This window comes from Narcine bancroftii, chromosome 1, assembly GCF_036971445.1.
Source record: "Narcine bancroftii isolate sNarBan1 chromosome 1, sNarBan1.hap1, whole genome shotgun sequence".
In the NCBI taxonomy this organism is placed as follows: domain Eukaryota; kingdom Metazoa; phylum Chordata; class Chondrichthyes; order Torpediniformes; family Narcinidae; genus Narcine; species Narcine bancroftii.
Window position 1 is genome coordinate 125,579,582 of NC_091469.1, and position 12,113 is coordinate 125,591,694.

At 37.6% G+C, this 12,113-nt stretch overlaps 1 protein-coding gene across 4 annotated transcripts in view; it reads left to right on the plus strand.

Moving 5' to 3' along the window:
- Positions 1-12,113, plus strand: part of jmy (junction mediating and regulatory protein, p53 cofactor) — a 124,998-nt gene that overhangs the window by 102,510 nt on the left and 10,375 nt on the right. For all 4 annotated transcript variants that reach the window (XM_069938372.1, XM_069938380.1, XM_069938389.1 and 1 more), the window contains exons 8-9: positions 1,045-1,137; positions 11,209-11,746. In XM_069938372.1, the coding sequence (XP_069794473.1) occupies positions 1,045-1,137; positions 11,209-11,746 (631 nt within the window). The remainder of the gene's footprint in view (positions 1-1,044; positions 1,138-11,208; positions 11,747-12,113) is intronic.

Below are 12,113 nucleotides of genomic sequence, written 5' to 3' on the forward strand. Positions count from 1 at the left end.
TTGTTTTTCAAGTAAAGCAAATTGTGTACAGATACAGAGAGTAAATTTGGAATATATAGCCACAGATCCCTGAATGTAGCAGGATAGATAGCTAAGATAGTTGAAAATGTATAAAAGATCCTTAGCTTTTTTGGATGAGCGATTGAATGCAAGAGCAGGAAGGTGGTGCTGTCAATATATAACATCTAATATTTTAGCAGGGCAGAACGAGAAAACAATGGATTTCAGAATCTATGTTTGCTATTCCATGAAGATAGCAGACAGGCAGAAAAGATGATTAAAGAAGGAAAAGTGAATGCATCTTTAGACAGGATAAAGAATGTTGGAACAGATGGGTCACGTACAACAGTTTGTACGGTTCTGCTCACCGTATAACAGGAGAGATCTGATTGAAGTGAGAAAAGGGTGGAAAGGCACTTTATGAATTTTCTTTGTTTAGATCAGTGGTTGTCTGGGGAACTTTAATGAGGAAGTTATGAAGTTGTAGTGTTTTCTGTAGAGGCTGAGAATAAATTTAATTGTGCATTTAGAGAAAGGAAATAATTCCTTTAGCAGGAAGTCAATAACCAGCCAATTGGTAGCAGAATTAGATGTAAAATAGTTTCTTCAACCTTTCTCTAAATCACAGTGGAAGTCACTGCCATAAGGTTAGTGGATGTAAAGACTTTCCATGTTTTAAAAGATAATTGGATAAGCATATGAAGTTAACTGAGCTGGAATATGAATTGGCCTCTTTTTGCTCGCATAATGATGGAGTAAATTGCATCTTGTAAATTTCTTTGACTTGATCAAATAACGTTTGATAATTTCTTCTCCTAAATTGTATTGTTTGATACTAATACTAAGTGTTGAAAATCAACTCTCTCTAGTTCAGAGAAAGGCTTGTTTGTTTCTTTCAGAGGTAAACCTTGAGCACAATATTTCATTCAGAATATAATTTTTCATTTTAAGCTCAATGAACATTGATATTTTTGAAATTTAGGAAAAATAATTGTTCAGATGAAATGTATATTTAATATACTCTATTTTGTGGATTTGTTTCAGTTGCGGGATCAACAACAAGAAGATGACAAAAGCAGTAAATGGATTAGTCAAGAGCGACAGAAAACATTGGATAGGTTGCGTAACTTCAAACAGGTGAAGATGGTCTGAATTCAAAGATACATTAATATGTTGTACCCATTCTTTAAACATGTGTTTTTTTTTAATTTCCAAGTCCTTTTGGGGTAACACAGTCCAAAAAGAGATTTTAAGATGCATAGTTCTTTAGTGAAAGTGGAACAACATCTGATTTTTCATTTCCAATTCAGAAAAAAAGTGACCTACAGTTTACTGAATGTTGTGATGTAAGGGCTGCACTTGTTTGATTCTCAATTATGCATAATATAAAATGTGTTAAATTTTTAATAGTTATTTTATTGCTTCAGGACTTGGGGATATTTTATTGCTGTGATACATTGCTGTTGGTGATGTCCTTTGTTTAACTGGATGTTTCTCATGTATCAAGACAAATTAGTCTGAAGCAGAAATAAAGGTTTAAAACAGTGGTTCTCAACCTTTTTCTTTCCACTTACATATCACTTTAAGTATTCCCTATGGCAAAGGTGCTCTCTGATTAGTAAGGGATTGCTTGAGGTGGTATGTGGGTGGAAAGAAAAGGGTTGAGAACCACTGGTTTAAAGGAAATTACTCCCTGGAAATGAGAAAAGGCATTGAATTTAACTCAAGACAATAAAACCTTTTATTGGTAAAGTGGATATTGGAGAAGGAGATGGTGGATTGTAAGGATATCTTGTTTAGGAATGAGGGATATCAAATGAATGAATTCAAGTAGAAATTAAGGTCACAACGGTAATGACATTGCTCATAATGACGTATTACCACTTGTAGAGCAGAGGGTTGAAGCTGGATTGAATTATTAAAGTACATGTAATTATAGTACTTCCTAATATCCAGAATCAGGTACCTATAGACCTATAATTTGACTAGTTATAAGCAAATGGCTAAAGGCAACTGTATAATTACCTCAAGAAAAGAAAGACCGGAGCTGAAATTTCAGGAATAACTTCTTGAGAAGAAGATGGTGGCACGGTTGGTGTAGTGGTTAGTGCAACGCCTTTACAGACCCAGCGACTGGGACCTGACCGGGGTTCGAATCTTGCACTGTCTGTAAGGAGTTTGTACGTTCTCCCTGTGTCTGTGGGTTTTCTCTCACCATTCAAAACGTACTGGAGGTGTAAATTGGGCAGTACAGACTCATGGGCCAAAATGGCCTGTTACTGTGCTGTATTTCTAAATTTAAAATTTAATATCCTAATACCCTCATGTTTTATAGAATTTTCAATGGTGATGAATGTTTGAAATTTGTAAATTCCTCCAACATTGCCCTGCGAGCATTGCCACAGTGTTGTAGGTTAACTGAGTAAAATTATATCTATTTAAGAATAAGACTGGGGGTCCACACATGAGTGGAAAATCAGGCAATTTCCTTTATTTATTTTGAAATCTCCAACTCTTCTTTACTCCTGCGTCCCTTCCAAAGAATTATAGCTGAGGGCCATTTGTTTGATAGGTGCTGCTTTCACTCCATGAACTGAACACACGTTATTGCCACTTTGGGAAATGGTGGACCCAGTGACATAGTTATGCTGTAGTAAGCTGATTGCTTGCACACGGATTGTAGGTTGAGAACCAGTGACCTAGACAAAGGCATTGAGGAAGACCTGGCTACACATTTGCCGATAATACATTTGCAAAAATGCATTGCAGGAGGCTATGCAAGCAGTCTGCAAATCAACCTGCTTCAAGCAGATGTGTTTTGAAATGCATAGTGCACTTTATTAGGGGTAATTTCAAATATGTATACACAATATAAAGAGTTTTATGCTCAAAGATGTTGTAGGAGGGGGGTGTGGCGTGATGGCATAGGGAGAAGACGTGGAAAACACCCCCTCCCGGCAGAACTTTTAAAAACCCGTATTAAAATGCTTAAATTGTTTTAAAAATTACAGATTATATTGTTGAAATACTAAACTATCAATAATGAGGAAAACCATAAGCTCAAGCAGCTAAGAAAATGGCTACCAAATCAGCTATAATGTCGCAAGAAACTCGGCCTACTTTAATAGCGAAGCCTGGGGACTATATTTCTTTACAGCCCCGACCTCAGCGGCAGTCCATTAGTAAGGTCTTCTCTACCCCAGCGCCGACCTCGTGTACATTTGCGCAAGATGGCGCCAGTGTGCAGCATTGATCAATTTTGGAACAAGAAGACCAACTGCACACGCGCAAACTTTCACCCATACGCACAACGCCCGAAAAGGCCCAGGCTGCAGGGGGGACCCGATCTCCACCAGCCCAATGAACCTGGGGGTAGGGGGAGTGTCCGTACCTGCAGTCGGGTCGAACCGGCTATTCTCACAATGGTAGTGGAGGAAGAGGATAAATTTTTAACAGATGAAGAAACTGCAACATTTCAGGGTGGGCCTATGGTGAGCCAGGCTTCTAAGTTTGAGTCTGGTTCCCCCCAGTTAGATTTACCTTCTAATGCTGATTTGGCTTTACAAATAAGTCAAGGTTTCTCTACCATGAAGGATCAACTTGTAGAGATAAAAGGGGAAATAGCAACAATTAAAATGGATGTGGCTAAATGTCTGAAAGCTGTGGATAAAGTTCAGCACAAATTTAAAAAGATTGAAGAAGGGTTTATTAATTGTAAAGATGATGTTGACTTTTGCAAGGAGAAGATGGAACAGATGGAGGATTCATTTACTGGTTGAGAATTACAAAAGACTGACTTGTTAAAGAAGATTGATGCTTTGGAAAACCAGAGTCGGGGGAATAATGTTAAGATAGTCGGTCTTCTAGAGGATTTCGAAGGACCAGATCCAGTCCAGTTTTCAAAAATGGATCATGGAGGTTCTGGGACCAGTACATTTTGACTGGAACAGGACAGAGCTCATCGAGCGATACGGAGGAAGCCGTTTCCTGGTCAGGCACCACGGTCTATTTTGATTTGTTGTTTGCATTATCAAGATAGAGAACTGATTTTGAGACTTGTGGTGCAGAATGCGAGAAATAATCAGGGGTCCTTGCTTGTTGAAAATAACTGGGTCTTTTACGCTGATTAAACGTCGTAAAGAATTCGGCTAAAGCTGTCCTTTGTAGGAAAGGATATAAATTTGCCTTTCGTTACCCTGCTGTTTTTAAAAAATTTATGAGGAGTATCAGTCTCAATTTTTTTGGATGATGCAGAAGCTTTGGAGTTTGCTAATTCTTTACCTGATAATAGGCAGGATCAAAATTCAAATAAATTTTCTGAGCAGCTTGCTATTCCGAAGGGGAAGAATGGTAAACGAGAGATGGAATCTCAACAGTTGATTGATATTGCTATCGATGATGATCAAGTGAATAATGATTTAGAAGAAGCATTTAATGCTTGAGATGAATGTCTATTATTTTTTATTTGTTCTGTTTGGGGGGAGGGGGGTGGTTCTACTGCGGATCCTTCCAAAGTCGTCGGCCACTTTGTGGCAACTGTCACTCCTGCTTAATTGAGGGAGGTAATTCTTTTTTTTGTATCAGGGATCTCTTTTTTTAATGGGGTTTTTCTTGTCTTTCTATCTCTTTTGGAGAACTTTTTTTGTGTATTGATGTCGTGGGGAGGCACTTCACCATTTATGGTGGGATAATTGAAGAATTCTTAAATGGCTAATTAAAATTGTGTTACTTTTAATGTTAATGGGCTAAATAATCCTATTAAAAGAAAGAGGGCATTGGCATATCTTAAAAAATTGAAGGTTGATGTAGTTTTTTTGCAAGAAACCTATTTGACCGATAAAGAGCATCAGAAATTGAATAGAGATTGGGTTGGGCAGGCTGTATCAATTTCTATTAATTCTAAAGCAAGAGGGGTCACTATTTTGATTAATAAGACATTACCTTTTAAATTGGAGTCAGTTTTTGAAGCGGCAGGTAGATTTTTGATTGTTAATTATACAATTTTTTTCTGAATCTTGGACTTTAATGTATGTTTATGCTCAGAATACTGATGAAGAACAATTTATGGTGGATTATTTTCTTAATTTAAATAAGAGTTATGATACAATTATGATAGGAGGTGATTTTAATTGTTTAGATCCATGATTGGATAAATCTCCAGAAACGGTAATTAGAACTAAAATGGCTGAACAGTTGATGGTGTTAATAAAGGAGTTGAATTTAATAGATATATGGAAGAAATTAAATTCTAAAGAAAAAGATTTTTCATTTTATTCATTTCGGCATGACTCTTTCTCGAAAATAGATTTGTTCTTAGTGTTGGCATAGTTACAAGGTCGAATTACAGAAGCTGTGTATAAGCCTAGGATTTGTCTGATCATTCTTTGTTGTTGATAACTTGTGCTTCGGAGAGGATGGAGAATGTGTATTAGTGGCGTTTTAATTCCTTCTTACTTTAAGATCCGGAGTTTTGTAAATTTATATGGGACCACATTCAAAGTTTTTTGAAGATAAACGTGGGTTCAGTTGACTCTAAATTTGTTTTGTGGTACGCTTTCAAAGCTTATTTACGGGACAAATTATCAGTTATACGGTTAAAGTTAAGAAACGGCAAATGGCTGAAGTTGATAAGTTGGAGAAAGAGATAGAGGTTCTGGAGAAAGATTTAAACGTAGTTCAACGGAAGATAAAAAAATACAATTAGTTAATTTAAAATTACAGTATAATTCTTTACAAACTTATAAATTTCAAAGGTTTTTACTGAGGTCTAAGCAACAGTATTATGAGTTAGGAGAGAGCGCATAAAGTCTTAGCATGGCAGTTAAAGACAGCAAGCATCTAGAACGATAAATGCTATTTGGTATCAGTCGAAAATTAATGATGAGTTTCGTAGGTTTTATGAGAAGTTGTATACATCTGAGGTAGAGCAAGACAAAATTGAAGATTTTTTATCTGGTTTAACTTTGCCTTCTTTAAATGATAAGGATGTTAAGGAGTTGGATGCTTGTTTTCTTTTCTTTCTTGGGCTTGGCTTCGCGGACGAAGATTTATGGAGGGGTATGTCCACGTCTGCTGCAGGCTCGTTGGTGACTGACAAGTCTGATGCGGGAGAGGCAGGCATGGTTGCAGCAGTTGCAAGGGAAAATTGGTTGGTTGGGGTTGGGTGTTGGGTTTTTCCTCCTTTGTCTTCTGTCAGTGAGGTGGGCTCTGCGGTCTTCTTCAAAGGAGGTTGCTGCCCGCAGAACTGTGAGGCGCCAAGATGCACAGTTGGAGGTGATATCAGCCCACTGGCAGTGGTCAATGTGGCAGGCACCAAGAAATTTCTTTGGTGCACCTCTGTCTCGGTGGCCAGTGGAGAGCTCGCCATAGAACACGATCTTTGGAAGGTGATGGAGACGTGACCCACCCAGCGCAGTTGGGTCTTCAGCAGCGTGGATTCGATGCTTGCGGACTCTGCCAGCTCGAGTACTTCGATGTTGGTGATGAAGTCATTCCAATGAATGTTGAAGATGGAGCAGAGACAGCGCTGATGGAAGCATTCTAGGAGGTGTAGGTGATGCCGGTAGAGGACCCATGATTCGGAGCCGAACAGGAGCGTGGGTATGACAACTGCTCTGTACACGCTGATCTTTGTGTGTTTCTTCAGGTGGTTGTTTTTCCAGACTCTTTTGTGTAGTCTTCCAAAGGCGCTATTTGCCTTGGTGAGTCTGTTGTCTATCTCTTTGTCGATCCTTGCATCAGATGAAATGGTGCAGCCAAGGTAGGTAAACTGGTTGACCATTTGAGTTCAGTGTGCCCGATGGAGATGTGGGGGGGCTGGTCGTCATGGTGGGGAGCTGGCTGATGGAGGACCTCAGTCTTCTTCAGGCTGACTTCCAGGCCAAACATTTTGGCAGTTTCCGCAAAACAGGATGTCATGCGCTGGAGAGCTGGCTCTGAATGGGCAACTAAAGCGGCATCATCTGCAAAGAGTAGTTCACGGACAAGTTGCTCTTGTGTCTTGGTTTACTGTCAATGAGTTAACAGAGGCACTTTGAAATATGCCGAGTGTAAATCTCCAGGTGATGATGGATTTACTTCTGAATTTTATAAGGAGTTTCAAGACTTATTAGTCCCTTTGTTGATGGATATTCTATATCAAGTGGGTAAAGTTAGTTCTTTACTGGATTCTTTCTCTAAAGCAATTATTACTGTCATTCCTAAGAAGGATAGGGATCCTTTGAATATGGGATCATGTTGACCTATCTCTTTCTTAAGTGTGGATTATAAGGTAGTAGCCAAGGTTCTGGCTAATAGATTGGCAAAATATTTACCTGATTTGGTTCGTGTGGATCAGGCAGGTTTTATTAAAAACTATTCAACAGATAACGGAGTAAAATTTATTTCTTTAATTAATATTTCACAGCAGCAATCTACCTACAATGGTCATTTCTTTGGATGCTGAAAGGGCTTTTGATAGAGTTGAGTGGAGTTTTCTGTTTTAAGTCTTGGAAAAGTTTAATTTTGGGCCTCTTTTTACTGGTTGGGTTAAGGCTTGGTATAAAAATCTTACTGCCAGAATGGTGACAAATGGTCAGATATCTTCACCTTTTACATTAATTAGATCAACTAGACAGGGTTGTCCTTTGTCACCAGCTCTGTTTGCATTGGTTATTGAACCTTTGGCGCAGATGATTAGGCAAGATAAAGCTATAACAGGTATTAAGGTGAATTCTAATGAATGTAAGATAAACTTGTTTGCAGATGATGTGTTGGTATATTTAACACATCCTTCATGGTCTTTGGAGATGTTACATAAATGTTTGGAACCGTATGGAGCATTATCTGGTTATAAAGTAAATTAGGAGAAGAGTGAAATTATGCCTTTGGTGGAGATGAATTATTCGTCATGTAGACAGATTGTGAAGTTCAGATGGTCTGATCGTATTAAATATTTGGGTATTATTGATAATAATTATGAACATTTATTTGCATTGTATTATTTATTATTACTGGCTAGAATTAAAGATGACTTGAATAGGTGGAAGGATTTACCAATAACGTTGGTGGGACGGGTGAATTGCATTAAAATTAATATCTTTCCTCAAATTCAATATTTGTTTCAATCTAATGTAAGATACCTTATAAATTTTTTAAGGATTTAAATTCTTTGGTAAGAAAGTTTCTCTGGAAAGATAAAATTGCGAGAGTTTCATTACAAAAATTAACATGGAAATATGCATTAGGAGGTTTGCAATTACCTAATTTTCAAAATTATTATGAATCAACGCAGTTAAAATTTATAAATAGGATGTTTCAAGTGGACAGCCCCTTGGTATGGGCTAATATTGAATTATCTCAGATTGGAGAAAAGAAGATGGATCAGTTTATTTCTTGATGGAATTCTCAGTTATTACATTGTTATAATTTACCGGTATTGAAACATTTGTTTGAATTATGGTCAATAAGAATGAACTTTTAGGTACGGAAGGTAAAATTTCAGCTAAGGACACCTTTGTTTCAGAATAAGCTTTTACCATTTACGATTAATAATCAACTTCTGAAGTTATGGAAACAAAAAGGAGTGAAATTGGTGGAGGATTGTTATGAGGCAGGGTATTTTATTTCCTTTCAAAGAATGAGAGAGAAATATGATGTACCTTTGAGTACTATTTTTATTTATCAAGTTAAAGCTTTACTGTTAGATAATTTTGGGTGTACTTTGTGCCTTCCTAGAAGATCTAAATTTGAGAGTTTAATTATTGATGGAGGAAGGAAAGGATTTATATCGAAAATGTATAATTTACTGCAGGTTAAAATGCCTAAGTTGGATGTAGATAAAACTAGAGTGAAATGGGAAAAAGATTTAGGAATATCCATCTCCCCAGATGAGGGAATGTGTGATATAGATTGGTTCATTATAATTTTATTCATCAATTATATTTAACTCTGGAGATATTGAAGAAATTTAAATATGTCACTTCAGATTTATATTTTAGATGTCATAGGGAAGTATGAACCTTTTTACATTCGGTTTGGTTATGTGAGACAGTTAAACCTTTTTGGAATACAATCAAAGTATTTTTGGAAGATATGTTTAAATTTAAAATTGCATTTGACCCTATGATATTTTTATTGGGTAGTATTAAATCATTGTGTTTAGAGTTAAAATTTGATAAATTTCAAATTGCTTTTATGAGGTTGACTTTAGCAGTAGCTAGGAAATGTCTTGCAGTTACATGGAAGAATGAGATTAAACTGAACACTCGATGGTGGCATGTGGAGATAACATATAATTTACAAAATAATTATCCTTTTTTTGTTAAAGTTTGGAGCCTACACATGACTTGGATGCATTCTAATTGTTAAAATATTTTGCCACACGGGTGGGGTGGTCCCAAACCATGTCACATACCTGAATGTATTGCTTTAATTGCTCTCCTCCATTTCTTTATCTTCTTTCTTTTTTTGGGGTATTTTAGTAGTGGGTTGGGTGGGGTGGGAGAGATTGGAATAGGGGTGGGGGGGGGGGTTTGTGGGATAAAATAGGTATTGCATTCTATTTTGTATGTATCATTTATTATTGATTATAAAAAAAAGTTTTCAAAAAGATGTTGTGGGCAAAGGACACTGGGATTTTTGACCAGGAAATTGCACAGTGCTTTCTTTAGATGAGATGTTGTTTGCTACCTTTCATTGGGATCCTTGAAGAGGATCAAAGAATAGCTACTTGATTGTATTCAATTTCCCCACACCAAATTTTTTTTTAAAAGTAAAAAATTTTTTTTTAAATTACGTTTTATGGGTGAAAGTCGGGGCCTAATCTATGGAAAATAACACCTATGGCAGGGTGGCCAACCTCTCCTGATAGTTGGCTGATGGCCATCCTCTTGCGAGACCTGGCCGTGGTGGCTGCTATTACAGCGTCATGCAATTCTACAGCATGGACACGGGCCCTTCATCCCAGCACATTGTGCTGACCGAGCTAGTCCCATTTGCCTGCATTTGGCACATATCCACTAAACATATCCTTTCTATGTAGTTGCCTAAATGTCCTTTGAATTGTCCAACCTTCTACCAATTCCTCCGGCAGCTCATTCAAAATACCCACCACCCTCTCTGTGAAGAAAGTGCCCCTCAGGTCCCCTTTAAATTTTTCTCCTCTTCCCTTAAAGCTCTGCTCTCTAGTTTTAGTTTCTCCAACCCTGAGGAAAAAGGCTACAACTTTTACATCATTATTTTATAAACCTCCATATGATCCCCCTTGGCCTCCTACGATCAGGGAGAACATTCCCAGCCTTTGTAACCTCTCTTTATAATCCAAGCCTACCAGTCCTGGCCACATTCTCATGCATTCTTTCCAGGTCAATGATATCTTTCCTACAGATGGATGACAATACTCCATGCTGTCTTACCAATGTCTTTTATATTTATAACATGACATCCCTGCTCCTGTATTCATTTTCCTGACAAGTGAAGACAACTGTGCCAAATGCCTTGTTCACTACCCTGTGTTGCAACTTTCATGGCATTAAGTACTAGTATCCCAAAGTTTCTTTGTTGTACAGCATTCCTTTGGGCCCTATCATTTATTTACAAATTCTGCCTTAGTGTCATTACCAAAGTGCAGTACCTCACCTTTATCCAAGTTAAATTCCATGTACATTTCTTGACCCACTTTCTCAGTTCATCTTGATAACCCTTTTCACTCTCCACATTATCACCAATGTTGCTATCATCCACAAACTTACTAATCATTCTAACTAGGTAAAACACAGGATTCTGTTGACACTGTGGTTAAGTGAAAAAAACACACAAATGCTGGAGAAACTCAGCAGGTCAAACAGTGCCTCTGTTTAGCAAAGGTAAAGATACATCACCAAAGTTTCGGGCTTGAGCCCTTCATCAAGGTGCTCATTCTAACTACATTGTTAACCAAGTTGTTAATATAGATGGCAAACACCAGAGGACCTTGCACCTTTCCCTACAGCACATCATTGGTCACAGGCCTCCAATCTGAGAAACAACCCTCCAGTGCCACTCTATTAAGCCAATTCTGTATCCAAATGGCCAACTCGTCAAATAAACAATAAACACTGTCATAAAGGACATTCTAAGTAAATGCAGGAATAGAAGTTACTGCACAGGGTCTTGTTGCAAAATTAAGATTTTTTTGTAGCATTTGAATTGTACCTTTTCAATAGAAATATCATATTCACTTTTTTTCAGAGATACTCTGGGCAAGTTGTACTTAAATCCACAAGACTGCATTTCACAAATGTCAGAAGGAAAGAGAGTACAGAGGCTTGTGCTAGCAAACACCAAACGCTGCCTCTTCCAGAAACTTCAAAAGTACAAGAAACACCTGACGAAACTTTATTTACAAAGACAGAAACTAAATCCAGTGAAGCATCAGAATTGAGAAGCATTGCAAAGGAACAGGAATGTGCTTCCTTCCAGACAGAAGAGGATTCATTGCAACCTATTTCACTTTCAAGCCCTTGCAATGGAAAACTCAGTGGCATTAATGTTGTATATCCACCACCTCCACCTCCTCCACCACCACCTCCTCCACCAATGCCAGTTTCTGAGAAATCATCTGATGTTCAGCATCAGGTAGAGAAATCTGTTCAGCCAGGTGACTGCAAAGAAATATCACAGATGGTTAGTTTGCCTACACCTCAGTTATTTGACAGCACACAGTTACTAAATGCCAGAAAAAAATTAAAGAAAACTGCTTCAAGTGATGAGCTGAAAAAACAGAGAGGTAAATTTTTTCTTTTAATGTTTTAAGATATTTAAGATGCTTTTATTTGTGCTTTTTGGATTGTACTTGGATGGCTTCCTCATATCATTGAGTAATACTTGATCTGATGCAGTTCATATATCATTTGCTCAAATATGCATGGAAAGTACCTTTGTATTATAGTACTGGGATCATACCTCTCAGATCAAGAGCCTGAAGGGACATGACATGATCCAAGACCAAGTATGAGAGAGTAACGGATTGCTAAAGTCAATCCTTTTATTGGAATGGATAATTTCAAGATTATTTTTGGCAGGATTGGATGGTAAAAGAGCCAATCCCCTATTTCCTTGGTCAAGCTGCAGTTTTTAAGCAACTTAATTTCTTA